Source organism: Rhamphochromis longiceps, linkage group LG11, assembly GCF_057381845.1.
Source record: "Rhamphochromis longiceps isolate RC_006_pf linkage group LG11, R_longiceps_female_GT1.1, whole genome shotgun sequence".
NCBI lineage: Eukaryota > Metazoa > Chordata > Actinopteri > Cichliformes > Cichlidae > Rhamphochromis > Rhamphochromis longiceps.
Genome location: NC_140567.1, coordinates 20,771,711 through 20,791,722, shown reverse-complemented (window position 1 = coordinate 20,791,722; position 20,012 = coordinate 20,771,711). Strand labels below are relative to the sequence as shown.

General features: G+C 39.7%; 3 protein-coding genes across 4 annotated transcripts; all 3 read left to right on the top strand.

The window, feature by feature from the left end:
- The first annotated feature begins 610 nt into the window (after window positions 1–610).
- smpd5 (sphingomyelin phosphodiesterase 5) lies at window positions 611–5,988 on the top strand. 2 transcript variants are annotated; one of them, XM_085422768.1, is made up of 9 exons: window positions 611–831; window positions 1,806–2,489; window positions 2,634–2,996; window positions 3,502–3,577; window positions 3,699–3,839; window positions 3,936–4,025; window positions 4,119–4,182; window positions 4,293–4,452; window positions 4,638–5,988. In XM_085422768.1, the coding sequence occupies exons 2-9, from the start codon at window positions 1,905–1,907 to the stop codon at window positions 4,743–4,745; spliced, it is 1,587 nt and encodes a 528-aa protein (XP_085278894.1). In that variant the 5' UTR covers window positions 611–831; window positions 1,806–1,904; the 3' UTR covers window positions 4,746–5,988. The 2 variants fall into 2 exon arrangements, with proteins under 2 accessions (XP_085278894.1, XP_085278892.1); XM_085422766.1 differs by having other exon boundaries at window positions 1,806–2,996.
- A 565-nt stretch (window positions 5,989–6,553) lies between these two features.
- Window positions 6,554–10,538, top strand: malsu1 (mitochondrial assembly of ribosomal large subunit 1). Its single transcript, XM_085422771.1, has 4 exons — window positions 6,554–8,793; window positions 9,954–10,129; window positions 10,211–10,292; window positions 10,384–10,538. The coding sequence occupies exons 1-4, from the start codon at window positions 8,457–8,459 to the stop codon at window positions 10,536–10,538; spliced, it is 750 nt and encodes a 249-aa protein (XP_085278897.1). The 5' UTR covers window positions 6,554–8,456.
- A 7,622-nt stretch (window positions 10,539–18,160) lies between these two features.
- Window positions 18,161–19,479, top strand: LOC146658980 (peptide YY-like). Its single transcript, XM_085422772.1, has 4 exons — window positions 18,161–18,213; window positions 18,432–18,614; window positions 18,705–18,794; window positions 18,983–19,479. Exons 2-4 carry the CDS (start codon window positions 18,451–18,453, stop codon window positions 19,005–19,007), a joined length of 279 nt encoding a protein of 92 aa, XP_085278898.1. The 5' UTR covers window positions 18,161–18,213; window positions 18,432–18,450; the 3' UTR covers window positions 19,008–19,479.
- The last annotated feature ends 533 nt before the right edge of the window (window positions 19,480–20,012 follow it).

Genomic DNA, 20,012 nt, shown 5'->3' with positions numbered 1-20,012 from the left:
ATTTGTTTGTTTGCTTGTCTGTTAAACCACGTGAGACGACACAGTTTGACATAAAATAGTGTTTCTGCACCTAAAAGGTGATTTACAAAGAGCTGTTGTTACCATGTTGTGCAGTTCGTCCCTAATAAATACATAAATGAATGAATAAATAAGAGGAAATTGGATAAGTTTAGGACAAAGGGAGAAGGGAGTCTAAAATCTATCTACAGCAGATGAACAGTATCTAAAAGTTACGTTAGGGTTGACACAAGACTTTTGCACAGTACTGTATATGCTATGCATTTTTAAAAACTGAAATTGAAGCAGGACAGTTGCTGGCTCCGCAGTATGTAGTTTAGTTTGTCGTCAAGTAGGACTTTATAATTTTACTTTTATTATCGGAAAGTTTCATTTGTTACGTTAAGTCATATTTACGTCACTAACAATAAGTAAATATACTTAAAACAATTCAAGAAAAAAACACATGTATGGAAAATAAACAGCACAGTGACTTAGAAATATCAAATTCAATGGAGTTTTTCATTTGGCGAACAACAGCAGCTGATGCTGTAGGTCGCCCCAGGTGAGGTCACGTGCCATACGGGGCAGACACCATGACAACTCTGTAGGGGTGTGGCTTAATAACGTGACACACACCGAGCAATAAGAGCAATATGGTTTTATGTATGTTCAAAAGGACTGCTTTACTAATGTTATTATCTGCTTTCAAGCTAGACCGTACGTGTTTTCTACCGAGCATGTGCGAACAATACAAAGAAATAAAATAAACATTTCAACCGGCTGCTCGTTGTGTGGGTTCATCAGACGGACTGTGCCAGTTTACATGCTAAGGTAAGTAGACGTGTGACTTCCACGTTAGCTGGTGTTTTAAGCTAGCAATGCAACATCAAGGGTGTATAATGATAAACGACATGTAAAGAGAAGTGTTAGCATTTACTGAGAAAAAGATTGTGGGAATTCAAAAGTATGAATTTGAGAAGTGAAACGGTTAGCTTAAGCTTACTTGCAGATGGCCGATGAAGAGAGAACGTGTTATTCAGCTACATTTACCTGTACAAGTATGTTGCGAGCAGTGGCACAGAGATCTCTTGCTGATTAAGAGGCTAGATGATGATTTAAGTTACGTTAGCCTGTGTTTGTGTAACCTAGTTTTATTCCGTGATTTTTTTTTAATAGTTAGGAATGTTAATCGAAAGTCAGAAATGGTCCTCAACCTTTGAACGCACCACCCTGGGGGTCCATTGTTAAGCAGTGTTTGTAGTATGATCTGGATTTTCACTGTGAATTAAATGCATCACCAGTTCATATTGCTACAGTTAACGCCCTGATAGAGAATATGCTCGCCTTGGATCGATATAATTGTATGTATGTGCTTTTCAAACGACAAAAAGCAGCAGTACAAGGTTTGAACAAGATAAACATTTGTACTGTTTTACTTTACATAAACTCATGGGCCTTAGATGGTGTGTTAGATCTGTAAAGACACAAAGGTGTGGTGCTCAAGGCAAATTTTCACTGAAGCCTTACTCTGCCTTTAGTTAAATAAAAACTCTACAGATGGTGACAGCTGGATAATGTCAAGGCTGTTTCAAGCATGTTTTTTTTTTCTCTTCTTTTAAAAGCAATCATTATGCATTGCGTAAACAATGAGTAAGCTGTCTGTTGTTTCCTGTGCATTTGATTATACTGCCTTCAGTTCTGTGCAGATGCCAGTTGCTTCATGCTTTCCAGAAATGCATGTACGGGCATGAAGTCGTAAAACAGGTTATTCCATGAGAACGATTATTTCCTTTTTCTTGTTTCAGTGTCCAGTGGATCCCATGAAGAGGAGACGCTGCACAGGAATGAGGCCAGGCCGAGAAGCTCTGACGTTGTTGATTGTTGTTTAGAGACTGTAAATCAACATGGCCCTGCAGGCTTCTGCCTTTCCTAATGGCTTTGTTGCAGGCATCCATGCTGTGGGATGGGCTTTTATCGTGCCATGTTTCTGGTTTCTTGATCGCCTCATTGCTGTGTGCAAGTCCACCACTCTGGAGCAAAGTCAGCGGCTGGAACAGGAATGCTATCTTCGCCCCCTCGAGGTCTTTTTTGGCTCCATTACCTTCTTTATTCTTTTTCTCGCTACTGCCCCTTTGGCTTTTCTTGGCTTTCTGCTTTGGGCACCTCTTCAGGCCTGCCGCAGGCCATTTAGCTACCACAGAGAGATACCATCCTTACCAGAGAAGGCAACAAACAAGGGCTTTGAGCTGACTGGTAAGGCGTCATTTGTCTTTGCTTCAGCCAACCTTTGTCTGCTGCCTGACAGCCTGGCTCGCTTTAACAACTTGGCTAACACTCAACGTAGGGCAACTGCTATTGGCCAATGCATTGTGCAGGGCATATCTCGCCCTAATATCCGGATATTAGTTGATTCCCCCAGCAGCTGTGGTACTCTCAGCCCTTCCAGCAGCATTCTTCCCACAGTGAACTCACCTACATACGGGGCTACAGTAAGTCAACATCCTGACCCAGCTGAAATGCATGATCTAAATCTAAATTCTAACATAGATTGTGTACCCAATGATGATACAGAAGAGCCTTTGAATGAGTCCACCTTTCCCCTCCTCAATTCCAACCGTAACTCTAACCAACAGGACCAATCAAGTCAGCAAAATCCCCGAGCTTTGAGCTCTCAGGGACTCCGCCAGCAGAGTGATGTACCCTGGGAGATATTGCCACTGTTTCCAGCCAACGTCGACATACTGTGCCTTGAAGAAGTGTTTGATAAGAGGGCTGCACGGAAGCTCACCAATATATTGAAGCTTGAATTTGGACACATACTGTATGATATAGGTGTGTATGCATGCCAGCCACGATGCAGATGTTCTTCTTTTAAGTTCTTCAACAGTGGGCTCTTCCTCGCCAGCCGATTCCCTGTCCTCGAGGCCCAGTACCACTGCTTTCCAAACAGCCGAGGAGAGGATGCACTGGCTGCCAAGGGTCTGCTTTCTGTTAAGGTGCATTGCTTAACGTCCCCCTCTTTAATCTGTCTTTTCTTTTTTTCCCTTTTTTTTTTTTTTTTTGTTTTGAAATCTTCAGATCTGCTAGTTTTGGATGCTTGCACGTCATCGTATAGGGATAAATTGTGTTCAACGTTTCATTTTAGAAGTATGCTTTCATATTTATGGACAGGAAGTGGAAATTTCATCAGAGCTTAGCTGATCTGAGATAAAGAACTGAAACTGTGAGCAAAATTCGTGACACCTCAAAAAGTTTAGAAGTCAGTTTAGGTCCATTAGTTAACTTTATGATGTGGAAATATGTGATATAAAGTAGTGGATGCATGCATAATAAGGAGGGTCATCTTATGAAGTTACAGACATTTTTAGTGAGGTATTGAGTGTTGATTTCATTGGACTTTGTTGCTTTTATGTAAAATAGAATTAATACTTGGGCTTTTGTATCAGTTTGAATAAACAGAAAATATGATGCCATGATTGTTTTTTTTGTTTTAATTTCTAGGTGCTTATTGGGAAGAACCAGAAACAGAAGAGAGTGGTTGGCTATTTTAACTGCACACACCTTCATGCACCAGAGGGTAGGTCCCAATTTCTGATTTGGCTTAATTAAACAAATTATAAAATCTTTTCATATTTAAATTTTTTTATTTTTTAATTTTAAGTTGTGTTTAGGAGACCCTCTGTGTAATCCTATTTCAGGTGAAGGGGAAATTCGTTGTATCCAGTTAGAAATGGTAACTAAGTGGATCGCGGAATTTCAAGCTGCCAACAAACAACCTGATGAGGATGTTGTTTTTGATGTACTCTGTGGAGATTTCAACTTTGACAACTGCTCACCTGGTGTGTTGCTGTCTCATGCAAGACTTTATTCTGTTAATATTTTTCCTTTTTGTTAATATTGTGTTTTTAACCAGTTTTTAAAATGTATTCATCTAGATGATCGTCAGGAACAGAGTCACTCTGTTTTTGAGGAATACAAAGACCCTTGCAGGGCCGGACCTGGAAAGGAGAAGCCCTGGGTCACCGGTTTGTACTATTTATTCCCTGTAGCACTTCATAGTTTGACTATATGACAAATTTCCACAAAGATTAGAGAATTTTTATGGTTTGTTTTTGAAGGTACTCTGCTGGAACAGCCCACATTGTATGAAGAAGATGTAAACACCCCAGAAAATCTACAGAGGTACTTTTGCCACTTTTGTTGTTTTCAGGAAAACTAAATTTCTGATAAGAAATCCTTACACACTGTTTATGGTTACAGCAACCTGCCCTGTCTTTTTCATGCTCTTGTAGGACTTTGGAGAGTGAGGATCTGAGAAAGAGGTTTATCGCTCCTCCTGTACCTAAGGCGGACTTTCCGTTGGTGTACCCTGAAACTGACCAGCCGTGGATCGGACGACGGATCGACTATATCCTGTACCGCGAAAGCTCCATTTCGAAGCAGTGCCGAACAGTATGTGCCTCTCTTATTTCCCTGTGTTCAGTCCCCAGTCTTTTCATTTGCTCATTTGTGTTTGAAATGTTTATATCTGTAGATCATTCAGAAAATATTTGCAAATTGCAGAACTACTGACAACCTCCTCATTTAGAAGAATAATTTATCATTAGAAAATGCATAAAATCTTTTTTTCCATTTAGGAAATTGAAGAGGTGACCTTTATAACTCAGCTGGCTGGGCTTACGGACCATATTCCTGTGGGACTCAAACTGAATGTGGTTATGGACTCAGACTCTGCTGATGAATGAGGACTCATTCAAACAACAGTACAAAATGCACAAAAAAAGTGCACTGCTTTACTCTGTACAGGTACAAGAGTGTTTTGACTATATACTTGAATTTGTAATTTTAATGACCAAGGAGATTATACCTCAGGTGAACTTTATACATTTTTATAGCATAAAGGTTTTATAATCGATGCATTTTATATATCAGGGGTTGTTCAGGCCAGAGGTGTTGATTTTATAAAACAGTAGCATTCTCCTGTCATAGCTTCCTACCAAAATAAATGCAAATAATGAATTTTATACCTTTCTTTCTGACAACATTTAAGAGGTGCATTTTTTTACTTGTCCTTCTGACACAGCAGACAATAGTACTGTTGTGACTGTCATCCAGCTGCTAGACAAAATGTTGACAGCACACAATTATGATTATAATGAACAAAAGTTTCAACAAACAGTTCATTAGTAAGTAGCAGTTTTGTTTTCTTATATACACAACCATGCCAGTCTTACAGTTCATCAAAGTAGCAGAGGCTTTGAAGAAAGTAAATACGAAATAAAAAGCCAGAGTGATTTAAATGTTGCTGGAAACTGAACTTGAACTTGAAATTAAGGAAATAATGAATATAACCTCAACTCCAATTTAAGAGCTGCAACATTTGATGAGATGCAACAATAAAATATGGCAGGTGAATTGATATGTACAATTAGATGTTCTTCTGGAAAACCTTGAGTCCTGGCATTCATGTGGATGTGATTGTGACGCACACCACTCACCAAAACAGTGATGCTCACATTCACTTCAAAGGTACCTCCAGACGGCGGGGCAGGACAATACACTTCATTTGAGACTTGCTCAGAAGAATAGACCAAGCTGTTGATCCCACCTGCAAAGTCTGCAGATCTAAATGCAATTGCATGTCCACTGGATATAAAGGAACAGCCAAACATCACAAGACATCCCCAGAGTTGCTGTGTCCATTCCCCGAATGGGTCAGCTGGTTTAATGGGTCAGGTTTTCATCATATCTTAAAGAAGGAAGTGTATATGCTTCAGTTAGTGGTTTTTAGATCTGGACAAATGTAACAAATTAAATCAGGGGTTCCTCAGTTGTCTGTTCTTGGACTATTACTCTTTAGCTTTTACATGTTCCAGCATAAAATATCCTATTCAGATGATACACAGTTGTAGTCATCATTTTCCTCCAATGATCTAACCCTTGTTTGCAAATTAATGGAGCAATAAATGATCATAGTATCTGCTGTCATCATTTTCAACATTATTTTAGAACTGAACAGAGACGAGGCAAATATTTGTTGTTGCTCAAAAAGGTCAGAGAACATTTGTTCATATTTATCATTCATTTCTCGGAAACACAATGAGCAAGTCTGGTTTGATAACTGGTTTGTTCACTAGATGGGCTTTCTATCACTTTAAAGTGCATATTCAAAATGAGGAATGTTTTACCTCAACCTGACTGTGAGAAATTGGTCCATGCATTCATATCACGCAGGTTAGACTATTTGAATGCTCAATTTGCATCAGTGGGACAACTTCAGCTTATTCAGAAAGCAACAGGCAGAGTCCTTATGCATACAGTCAGGTCCATAAATATTGGGACATCGACACAATTCTAACATTTTTGGCTCTATACACAACCACAATGGATTCCAAATGAAACAAACAATATGTGCTTTAACTGCAGACTGTCAGCTTTTATTTGAGGGTATTTATATCCAAATCAGGTGAACGGTGTAGGAATTACAACAGCTTGCATATGTGTACTTGTTAAGGGACCAAAAGTATTGGGACTATTGGCTTCTCAGCTGTTCCATGGCCAGGTGTGTTATTCGCTCATTATCCCAATTACAATGAGCAGATAAAAGGTCCAGAGTTCATTTCAAGTGTGCTATTTGCATTTGGAACCTGTTGTCAACTGTCAAGATGATATCCAAAGAGCTGTCACTATCAGTGAAGCAAGCGATAATTAGGCTGAAAAAACAAAACAAACCCATCAGAGAGATAGCAAAAACATTAGGCGTGGCCAAAACAACTGTTTGGAACATTTTCAAAAAGAAGGAACACGCCGGTGAGCTCAGCAACACCAAAAGACTAGGAAGACCACGGAAAACAACTGTGGTGGATGACCGAAGAGTCCTTCCCCTGGTGAAGAAAACACCCTTCACAACAGTTGGCCAGATCAAGAACACTCTCCATGAGGTAGGTGTATGTGTGTCAAAGTCAACAATCAAGAGAAGACTCCACCAGTGTGAATACAGAGGGTTCACCACAAGATGTAAACCATTGGTGAGCCCCAAAAACAGGAAGGCCAGATTAGAGTTTGCCAAACGATGTCTAAAAAAAGCCTTTACAGTTCTGGAACAACATCCTGTGGACAGATGAGACCAAGATCAACTTGTACCAGAGTGATGGGAAGAGAAGAGTATGGAGAAGGAAAGGAACTGCTCATGATCCTAAGCACCTTATCAGTGAAGCATGGTGGTGGAAGTGTCATGCGTAGGCATGTATGCCTGCCAGTGGAACTGGTTCTCTTGTGTTTATTGGTGATGTGACTGCTGACAAAAGCTGCACGATGAATTCTGAAGTCACTGGACAGCACTTCACAGTGCAGATGGACAATGACCCAAAGCATACTGCAAAAGCAACCAAAGAGTTTTTGAAGGGAAAGAAGTGGACTTTTTTTTGCAATAGCTAAGTCAATCACCTGACCTGAATCTGATTGAGCATGTCTTTCACTTGCTGAAGATGAAACTGAAGGGAAAATGCCCCAAGAACAAGCAGGAACTGAAGACTGTTGCAGTAGAGGCCTGGCAGAGCATCGCCAGGGATGAAACCCAGCGTCTAGTGATGTCTGTGTTCCAGACTTCAGGCTGTGATTGACTGCAAAGGATTTGCAACCAAGTATTAAAAAGTGAAAGTTTGATTTATGGTTCTTATTCTATCCCATTACTTTTGGTCCCTTAACAAGTGGGAGGCACATATGGAAACTGTTGTAATTCCTACACTGTTCACCTGATTTGGATGTAAATAGCCTCAAATAAAAGCTGACAGCCTGCAGTTAAAGCACATCTTGTTTGTTTCATTTGGAAACTTGAGCATATCCAAGTGTTGGAGTCACTCCATTGGCTCCAGTTCAATACAGAATTACCTTTAAAATCCCTCTTATAGTTTATATTGCGGTCGGGTCATCAGATGTAGATCTTGTAACTAGTCCCAGAATTAGATCCAAGTGTGCTGAAAGTGCTTTCAATTACAGTAGTCCCATTCTTTGGAACAAGCTACCTGCTGACCTGAGGTCAAGTACATAAAAAAACAAAACAAACAAACAAACAAAAAAAATCCCAGACTCAATCGTGCTCTCACAGGCCTTCACTTAACACCTGTGTGTGCATGTGCAAATTAATTACATCATTAAAATGTAATTTCCAAACATGTTTCACATGTTTAAAGTGGGTTCATCAGTCAAGTCAAAGTAAATCACAGGGCAATGGACTAACCTTACATGTGGAAATCAGAGTACAAAGAAAATCCACAGCCTGAAGTTTCGGTAGCTTTCGCTACCGATAGGGGGAGCTCTATATTTTCCCCCCCACAATCACGACCTTAAAGCCAACAAAAATGCATTAAAAGCCAATCAAAACCGAGGACATGAAACACTTCCTGTTTTTAGCGCTGTAAACTCGTGGATAGCTGTTTCCGTAATACTGTAATGTTATGCAGGTGAAGACCATGAATTTACTCTGTCACTCGCGGAAAGTGCTGTCCTCGGTGTTGAGAAGTAGTGTTTTACTAAAGCCAACAGAGGCTTTTGGAAGCATTTGTTCAATCTCCAAAGCTCGGTGCATTAGCCTGTCTGTGCCTCAACATTTTACAGCAAATCTGACCTCATGTCAACACTCGCATCACACAGCGTCCTTCACCGGGCACTTTGACATAAAAAGATGTTATTCGGAAAGCGAAGAGAGCCGAAATTCAGAGAGTAATGGCGTGATTGAAGATGATTCACATGAACTGGACGATAATAGCAGCGAAAACAGCTCCTTAAGTCGCAGTAAGTACTTGGAGCGTGATAGAGGTTTCAAGAGCAGTCGCTTACTTGCTTTATCATGTGTAATATAATTGAATTTCTTGACGTTTCACGGTTACGCGACATTTGGTCTTGAAAGTGTGATACCTGAAAAGTTTTTATGGTGCATCTTCAGGTTGTGAGGTGGAAGCACAAAAACAAAGTCCTGCTTCTTATTTCTGACAAAACTGCCAATATGACGGCAGATGCCTAAATTCTTGCTTAATATGCTTATTATTTGTGCCAGTAATTAATTGGCAGGTAATAGTAAACACTGGGATTTCATGAAGGATGAAAGAATGTAAATATCTACTACTTACAGATAAAACAAAGGAAAATAGACAGTTGGGATACTTAAAAAGATGATTCATACGGTTTAGATGGTTCACATCAAGTGTGTGCAGTTTCATTAAAAACAATTAAACTCTAATAAAAATATTAAATATTTTTAAATCTGACATGATTGCGCATTAAATATAAAACTTTTTTTCATTTAAGCCAAATAAGCATCAGATGTGTGTCATTTACTGTTATGGACACTACAGCATGCAACAGGCTGCACAAAACTGCAGCCTGTTGATCATGTCCACAGGATATGCAGAATTTATAAATAAAAAAGTAATGTAATGTTTATATTTGCTGATGTATTACTCAGGTTGTGTAATGTTACAGACACTGCAGAATTTGTCTGGCAAAGTCCACACCTTCACATATTGACAAGAGGAAGTAATGAAGAAAAATAATTAGTCACAGAAGTATAGAATTACACATGTAACACTTAAAAAAATTGGTATTAAAGGACATGCAAATGTGCTAGATCATAATTTGGAGGGTATTTGCATTTGTATATCAAATAAACAACCTTTGATTATATCTCATTTCTTTTTATTCAATGATTTCAATCAACACCTGTGTAAACGTTCTCACCAGGACCAACTCTGTATAAAATTACTAGAAAATACTTCTTAGTTACATGGATGAATGCAGTTTTGTCATTTCATTGTGGGTGACTCATGTTCAAAGTACCAGTATGTTTCTGTAAAATGTCTTTTTCCAAACTGCCTTGCAGTGACTCAAAGAAAGTAGGACCCCTGTGCTGCTTACATGCTCGTACTGCTTTACCATTTTCTTTTCTTTTTGTCAAGGATCCTTGGAGACTTTCAGTCTTGATGTGCTGGTGTCTCTTCTGCGTCAGGAAAATGCAGTAGACCTCTGTGTGATTAAAGTACCAGAGCAAATCAAATACGCTGAGTACTTCATTGTCGTCAGCGGTGTGTCACCAAGGCACTTGCGCGCAATGGCACTTTATGCCATTAAAGTGGTAACTTACCTCTGTTTATTCTTTGTTACATGCTAAATATATTTGTTCTTTAAACTCATACAAAGGATGCTTTTACTTCAGTACAAGTTTCTGAAGAAAGATGAAGATCCAAATGTCAAGATTGAAGGGAAAGATGCAGAAGATTGGATGTGTATTGACTTTGGTATGTATATCCTTATTATTTGTTTAACAATTCCTATCCACTAAATTAACCATCTATAAAAGTTACAAGTATTTGTTTTTCTGTGTCTCAGGTAATATGGTTGTTCATTTCATGCTGCCAGAGACTAGAGAAGTGTATGAACTCGAAAAACTTTGGACTCTCCGCAGCTACGATGAGCAGCTGAAGAGTATCCCAACTGAAACACTCCCAGAGGATTTCATATTTGATGTTGAAGTTACAAAGTGAAAAAACTTGCACACAATGAAAATATACTCCAAATTGTTCTCAAGGTTGCATTTTGCCAGATGAGCTACTATCTGAAGTCTTTAATGGAACATAAAGAAAAAAAAAAACATGCTTTTGGCTATTTAGAAATTGTGGCATCACATAACTTGTCCAACGAAGTATGGACAATAGAAAGTACGATGCTATAACATCAAATATGCAGAAACAACAAATTGTGTAGACTTATGCACGGTGCCTTACACTTTGTTATGACATACACACCACTCGGACATAGGCTCTTGCAAATTTGCAGATATAGAAAGCATGTTACTGAGCCATCACATCATTTTTCTGCAGGGGTCATCCCAGCATTTACAATGATAGTGATTTATCTGTGATAGGCTAATGTATACTTGTATACTGGTCAGCCTTCAGTATTTTTCTTTAGATAAATAATCCAGAAACCCAACACCTTTTGTGTTTAAAATTGACAACCTCTAATGATTCTGTTAATTTTTCGTACTGTTTGACATCACTGGTACGGTGATATGGTGTTTGTAAAATGCTAAAATGACTCATGAGTTTGCAGATAAAATGTATGTTTTATCCTGTTTAGATTGTTGAAGTAAATTATTTTTTCTTACATTTCAGACGTGTTGATTGATGATTAATATGGTGTCGAGGTGAGGACAAAGAAGAGGCAGACGTTGCTGTCGAGCAGACGAAATGCATAGGTTCAGTGTTGATTCAGTCTCCCCAGGTGTGAATATACTTATTCACAAGCACCTGCAACTGTGTCTGAAGAGCAAGAGCCTTTTAATATTTAAACCTGACAGCAGCAAAGCAGTATTCACATTTGCAGGTATAATTTAAAAAATAGTCTGTATTTAAAATATATTCAAGTCTCAGAAACACATTTTCTGCAAAATTCAAGCAAGAATAAATAAATAAGAGAAAGAAGAATATAGAGTCACTAAAACAAGTCATTTAAGATGATGTTTTCAGCCAAATCCATCTGAGTGCTTTGTTTCGGAAAAAAATTGTTGCCCAGGCCATTATTCATTACACGCATTCACTCAGCACTTACAAGATAATAAGACAATAAAAGACTCAAAAGTAAGTGTATCCAACACCTAGGTTGATTAGGACATGGACAGATTAAGAGTTTCTGTCTTTTTTCATGGTTTCTGACATCAATATCACATTAAAAAACAGACTGATAAATAGATTTTTGGACCTTTTTGACATTTAAAGAATACGGAGCCTGAGGGTAGAAACTAAGCCAAAACATACACAAACACTGATACAACTCGCACTATATCCCCATAACTTTCTTGCATGCAAGCATTACGCTTCATTGACTTATTGTCAGGACATTAGCTAAATGTGAAAATGTAATGAGGCAGGAGATGCCTGCACAGAGCCGACTGGACCTGGTGTTTGAATGCTTTTAACTTGTGGTCGTGCTGCTTGCACATGAATGGAAAATGAAGAATGAGTCAGACTAATGTTTAAAAACAGATGGGGAAGCAGTGAATTTGGACATCTTCATGCAACATAGTCTCTGGTTTCCAGTACACTCCCAATATAAACCCACTGAGATGAAAGTTAGACTTTGTTGATCACACTTACTTATTCAGTAGTTTAAATTAAAAAATAAGACTATCAAGTAATTATTTTTAATATTATTTGTCTTTATTGTAATATAGTAATTTATTTTTTTAAACTAGCTTATTTCTATTTTTTTTTTTTTTTTTTTAAAGACTCTGGGGGAAAATTGCAGTTTGAAAAATCTTTTTTTGTTCCACTCAAATTTTGAGTGGATAATGTTCTCATTATCTATCAGAATCAGAATCAGAATCAGAATACTTTATTGATCCCTGGGGGAAATTATTTTTTGTTACAGTGCTCCATTTTAAACCAACATTAAGACAAGACAGACAATACGCTAACTAAGAATAGTACAATATATACATATATATACATACATACATAAGTCACTTATAAATAAATATTTGGAAAAGAAACATGTGTAGTTGTAGCAGCAAACAGTGTGTTAAGTGGATGCGTTGTACAGGGAGATGGCCACAGGCAGGAATGATTTCCTGTGTCGTTCAGTGGTGCTTTTCGGTAATCTCAGTCTCTCACTGAACGAGCTCCTGTGACTGACCAACATGTCATGGAGTGGGTGGGAGGTGTTATCCAACATTGTCTTTATCTTGGACAGCATCCGCCTCTCCGACACCACCTTGAGGGAGTCCAGCTCCATCCCCACAACATTGCTGGCCTTACGGATCAGTTTATTAAGTCTGTTGGCATCTGCGACCCTCAGCCTGCTCCCCCAGCATGCAACAGCATAGAGGATCGCACTGGCCACCACAGACTCATAGAAAATCCTCAGCATTTTCTGGCAGATGTTGAAGGACCTCAGTCGCCTCAAAAAATAGAGACGACTCTGGCCCTTCCTGTAAAGTGCTGTGGTGTTTTTAGCCCAGTCCAGTTTATTGTCAATGTGTACTCCAAGGTATTTATAGTCCTCCACAATGTCAACACTGACCCCCTGGATTGAAACAGGGGTCAAGTGTTTCCTGGTCTTCCTGAAGTCCACGATCAGTTCCTTGGTCTTTGCCACGTTGAGCTGCAGATGATTCTGCTCACACCACGTGACAAAGGAGTCGACCACAGCCCGGTACTCTGTCTCATCATCCCTGCTGATGCATCCAACCACCGCAGAGTCATCAGAAAACTTCTGAAGATGGCAGGTCTCTGTGCAGTGGCTGAAGTCTGTGGTGTAGAGGGTGAAGAGGAAGGGGGAGAGGACAGTCCCCTGTGGTGCCCCTGTGTTGCTAATCACCTTGTCAGACACACACTGTGGGAGACGTACATATTGTGGTCTTCCTGTCAGGTAATCAACAATCCAGGACACCAGGGGCCTGTTCTTCGTACGTCGCTCACTACATCCAAGATCAAATGACACATCCAAGATCAAACCATCGCGCTAACCGTGAGCTCGCTAATCCGGTTCCCCGAACACACCTGCTGTTGACGATTAGTACAGCTGGACGCAGTAATGTGACATCACTGGGTGTCATAAAAGGGGCTACGCATCGATAGTAGAAACATTGATCGGCAACCCTCTGATTGGTCGGCGAAAATGTCGAAGGAGCGCGCTCGGCTCGGTATTTTTCGGCAGCAGAGCAAGAACTCCTGAGTGAGGGATTTCAGGAGTTTCAGAGTTTAATCAGAACGCAAGGGAACACTGCAAAGGCTGCAAAAGCAAGGAGAGAGGGCTGGCAGGAAGTTGCTGACAAATTAAACTCGTAAGTAATTTAATAATAATAATAATAATAATATATTGGATTTATATAGCGCTTTTCAAGGCACCCAAAGCGCTTTACAATGCCACTATTCATTCACTCTCACATTCACACACTGGTGGAGGCAGCTACGGTTGTAGCCACAGCTGCCCTGGGGCAGACTGACAGAAGCCAGGCTGCCATATTGCGCCATCGGCCCCTCTGGCCAACACCAGTAGGCGGTAGGGTAGATTTATTATATTACACTATATTATCCAATATTATATTACATTATATTATAATATGTTATATTTTATCCTCTTTCACATTAGAGCCACAACAGGACCCACTAGAACATGGGAACAAGTAAAAGTGAAATATAAGAATATTCTATAGAATGGTAATATTTATCACTTATATTGCTTGTCGTCTCTTGGAAAGAGACCCTGGAATACTCTGTTTGTTTGTTTATAACAGCAACCAAGAAAAGGGCAGAGCAAAAAAAGACAGGTGGTGGTCCTGCACCCCCTCGTCAACAAGTTGGTTAAGTAAATAATATCCTCACGGGAAAATCGATATCTCTCAATGAGCACACTGTCGCGCTGAGCTAAAGGATCCTGTCTGTCCCGCAATATACGCTGAATTCTGAGGACTCTCCTTATCAATCTTGCACCTTCCGCAATGGGTTGCTCGCGTAAACGGACAGGACATGGCTGCGACAGGCTTCCCAAATCCACCTTCGCTTTTATAGCCGTGGTCTCTCATCTTGATTACACGAAGTAATTTACAATTACTACTCTGAAATATGAATTACATCTGTAATAATCACATACATGTAATAGAATGTTAATAGTACATTTCCCTTTTTTAGGAAATGACCTGTATGTATCTGTGTGACATCAATAAAAGGATCAAGTGCTGCATTATCTTCAGTTACATTGATGTTATTTATTTATCGCTGTTGCTTTCGTATAAATGAAGCGGACATACCTGCGTGGCCGCGATCTAATCCTGTTTACATAAAGTAAACCTGCTCCCGAGCAGGTTTACGCTTACGGCTCTGTTGCTATGACAGCAAGTCCCGGATGAGCTTCGGGGAACCGACTGATCCAGGATCACGCGAAATCGTCAACAATCTAATCCAGCTAACTTACTTAGCGAGGTACGAAGAACAGGCCCCAGAGAAGCATCCACCTGCATCGCTGCTAACTTATCACCCAGGAGGGTCGGCCTGATGGTGTTGAAAGCACTGGAAAAGTCAAAAAACATGACCCTCACAGTGCTCGCCGGCTGGTCCAGATGGGTGTAGACACGATTGAGCAGGTAGATGATGGCGTCCTCTGTTCCGAGACGAGGCTGATAAGCGAACTGAAGGGGATCCAGATGTGGTCTTACTATGGGTCGCAGCTGGTCCAGGATGAGCCTTTCCAGGGTCTTCATGATGTGGGAGGTCAGTGCCACGGGCCTGTAATCCTGGGGGCCACTGGGACGAGGCGTCTTTGGTACAGGGACGAGGCATGATGTCTTCCACATCACCGGGACCCTCTGCAGACTCAGACTCAGCATAAACAGTTTATGAAAGACTCCACACAGCTGGGGGGCACAGACCTTGAGGACAAGGGGACTCACTCCGTCTGGTCCAGCAGACTTGCCTGAGTGAAGTCTCCTCATTTGCATCTCAACCTGGTATTGAGTGAAGGTGATGGGTGGGGGAGGGGTGTCAGGAATCTCACAGGAGGCAACATGTGAAGAGAGAGGCTGGCACAGTGGTGTGGCTCTGGATTCCAGGCTGACTGCAGGTGAGGTTGTGGGGGTAGGAGCAGACACTGTGGTGTCGAATCTATTGAAAAACAGATTCAACTCGTCGGCTCTATTCTCACCTCCCTCAGCTCCCCTGCTGTTGGTTGGCCTGAATCCAGTGATGGTCTTCATGCCCCTCCACACCTCTCTCATGCTGTGACACTATACAGCTGTTTCACCCACTGTTTTCTCCCCATTAGGGACCAGGTGCTACGATGGAGGAGATTATGAAGAAAGGGAGGTTAATTAGTAAATAGTAGCAGAGTTTATGTCTTGCATGACTCATTGCTATACAAAGCTCACAGTCGGCTTACTTTCACATACATTACCAAAGTGCATATGCAATTAAATTCTATCATGGTCTTTGTGTAGCATTAGGTTTCTGTATAAAGAAGGGAGTATATTATTTAGTAGGTGGTCATTACTATCCAGTGCAACTGGCTAAAATAAATAATTTATCTTCCAGAATTCCTACTGAAAGTTTTAGCTTTAATCCTCAACTAGAAGTCCATCTGGGTGTCAGGCTTTTGATATTTTAGTACGAGTAAATGTATGTATTTAGGCCTTCTGATAGTCCTGCAGGTGGGCTCTCTCTTTGTAGATAACGTTTGTGAGGAGCATTACAAGAGAGCACATCAATTTTATCAGAAATGGCACTTGAAGGACTCTGTGCTTTATCCACCTGGCCCTCATTTGTCATCACAATACCTGATGTCACAAACTATTTAAATCAGTCCGTAAAGGGTGTTCAGCATCAAGTGCAAATGTGCTTGCAAAGATTCTGGGAGTATTTGTAAAAAGTAAATAAATAGTTTTGAGCTTCTTGTACCCCAACGCCTGTGTCCGGTGATGACAATGAAGTACATGATTGATGCCTGGTTGGCAGCTCCTGCCACAGCAGTCAGTTGGTGTCTGCTCCAAGCATGCCAAGTTTGACTGATCTGATCAGCATAGTGTTGTTTTGGAGCATTTTTCCTGACAGATTCATACTAACAGTGAACCTGATCACTTGGCAGTGATACTCAGTGCCATGAAAATCGCAGTATTAACATGTAAATGCTTTCTATGAATAACAATGTCATTTTCTTTTACAGCATCTGAATATTTTGCCTGTAATATGAGCCAGAAAAAGTTTTTTGTTTGTGTTTAGCCGACGTTACCAGCAAGGACTTGTGCTGTTGCTTTGGAGTGCAGCGCTTATATGACTGCCACAGAACAGCAACGATTTACTGCCAAGTTTTTGTTGAGTGCCCTTCTAAGAAAATAGTTGCCATTAAAGTTGTCTTATCATTTTGGGGCTGAAAGCTTTTTGTGCCCTCTATCAACTGAAATTGAAAGTTTAAGGAGTTTTTTGTGATTTCCTGCCCTTTCTTGTATGATTTCGAGTAATTTAGAGCTATGCTTGCTCGTTTGGCCGAAATTGCTGCAGTTATTGTCTTAAGACAACTGCCTGTATTCAGTAGTGTTTAATTTGGACTTAAAGATGAGATACATGAAGCAGTTTTAAAAGGCCATAAAATCAAAGGATTTAACATATACTAATGAGTTTTGAACTTTTGGTTCATTACTGCTAACCGTTTAAAGGCTTTGACTAGGCTGCTCTTGTATAATTTGCACACAATACACAATTGTGTGATAGCAAGGAGCACGAATGCCTGTTCTTTTATTTCCAGCAGCTTTTCCTATTTTTGAGATGGTTAATGCACAATTTCATGAGTTAATTTTGTTTCCTGATGAGCCACAAGTTCTTTTGAGCTGCATCAGTCAAGGCATCCGGCATTTCAAAAACAATAATAAAATAAAAAAGTCAAATCAAACATGTGGAGCTTCCTGCTGTATCAGCCCCTTGTGATTAAGGTAGTAGTTAAAAGTAGCTTTTGATGTAGACCCCCTTTGCATTTCTCTATGAAGTGAAACATAATTTTTCCAAACACTAGGGCATCCTTTCATTTTTCAGCTTAATGTGAAAACCATGGCCATCTTAAGTTACACATCATCAGTTTTATTAAAACATACCATGCTGCTTTTGGTCTTAAGTAGATTTTCTACATTAATAAAACTTTTAGCTTTCATCTCCACTCATCAGTACTTTTCCATGATAACTTCAAAATCTTTTTGTGAACCAAAGAAAAGTTTGCTGTAATCAGGTGTACTCTTATTGCTTATTTAGACCTCCTTATTTTTTTTTAAACATAGAAAACAAAGCCATTAGGGTAAACAAAAATGATGCAGACCTTTTGGGTTGTTCCAAATGAATTGGTCCTATTGTAGAACACAAATTTCTGTAGCATGTTAGTGATGTACTTAATTTACATTTATAAAAAAACAAAGGTTATGAGTTTTTTTTTCTGAAATAATGCCATTTTTTGTTTCACTGCTTTGCTACTTTGAGCTTAAATAATGCAACCATAGATATTTCTCAGGAGTAGCCTAACAGAATTACCCCCCCCCCCCCCCCCCCCCCCCCCCACACACACACACACACACACACACACACACCCCTCCCCACATGGCACAAGCTGTATAAAACATGGGCAATGTAGGGAATCAGACAGACGTGCCTTGAACAGCAGGAAAAGCAACTACAGCAGAACTAAAGTGTAAGCAAAATCTTTATTTGTAACAATTTGATGGAGAGGCTTGCTTTTTAAATTTAAAGTCAGCATGTCTTTACAGATTTGACTGCCTTTATGTTTCATGAACATGAACATGGTCACTCTATTGCAGAGCTCTTTTTCTGATTTTGCCGTGAGTTGCTGGATTTGTGTTTTTGTTTTTTATTACTCTGTATTTTCACTTAATTTTCCCTGGGATCTAGGACGTGTTCCAACGCTGTGATGTCGCTGAGTATTCTGGCTCTCTGCCTGCTGGTTTGTATTCACTCTGGCATAAATGCATACCCAGCCAAACCTGCCAATCCACAGCAAGGCGCGCCACCTGAGGAGCTTGCCAAATATTATTCTGCACTAAGACACTACATCAACCTCATAACAAGACAGAGGTTAGTTATCTACTTCTATATTATTGAGTCCATCTTGACCCTATATGGAAAAAAATATTGTTTAATTGCTGATATCTTCTTTATGCACAGGTATGGGAAACGAGACAGTCCTGATACTGTATTTTCTGATGTGCTAGTGAGGGAGAGCACAGAAAGTGTTCCAGGATCCAGCTATATCAGGTAGATTTATTTACCCCATTATCTCTCTGTTAAACTACCATATATATATATTCTTGTATATTATATATTCTTCATTGGACTGAATATTACTTGAGTCTGATTAGGAAGAGGGATACCTTATGCAGATATTTTAATGTGTTTTCTAGAGACTCAATTTCTAATTATTATGTTTTAATGTGTTTCTGTAGGTATGATGGGCTGCCATGCTGCTAGAGCTGTTACATCCAGGTTGACTTTACCATAACGCTGCCACTATGATGTCTTTTACTCCCATGAATTGAACTTGTGTTGCATGGAATAAACGCTGTGTGTAAAGAAACTACTTTAAACTGTTTGTGTTATTGCCACTGCTGCACTGTGACATGTTGCTAGATAGTACAAGTGTGTCTTACGTGGTGAACAGTGTTTTCTGTGTCATTCACTGATGGAGTAACAGTGCACTCTGATGGTGAGCTGACATCTAAGCATTTTGAGGTTTTTCTTAAGTGGGGCAAATAGCTTTTAAAACATGTCTGCTGCAAGAGTCCTATTTAGGGGAAATGTGAAATAGAAATTAGTAATGTGAGTACATCAAAGTGTTTTTCTCAGCTTTACTTTTACCTCTTTTATCAAGCCTACTGAGATTTGCCTCCACCCTAACTCACAACAGATTAACACTTTAATCTCATCAAGTGACCTGGATACATAAAAGCAAATCATGCAATGCTATGGTAGTCTCTATGTGCCTTGAGAGAAAATGTCACTTTTTTATGAATGTCGGTTGTGCAGATGAGGTTATTTGTTGCCAGACATGGCAACAATTATTACAGGACTCAAAGATGGCAGTGAGGCTTACAGTATCTCTTGGGGTAAGCGTATCCTTCCAGTTTAGTTCTTAGCTGTGCTGTTTGCTATGCAATATGAGCTGTCATCATTGTGCATGCTTTTCTGGAGTCAGCAGAGAAACTAATCTGTATATAAGGTTAGACATTCAGTCGACTTGTTTTTAAAGACTACACACACACTCACTTACTCACAGTAGATCAGGAATCAATACACGAAATAGATAAAGGATGAGACCTATAAACCAATTCAGTAATGGATAATTGACTCAATATTCATCCCTATTCATAAAAACCATGAAAAGGCACAATAGGTGGTCAAAAGGCAACTGTATATTTTAATTTACAGTACTCGCATATTTAATTCAACAAAGTACTGTTGTTAAAATACATTTAG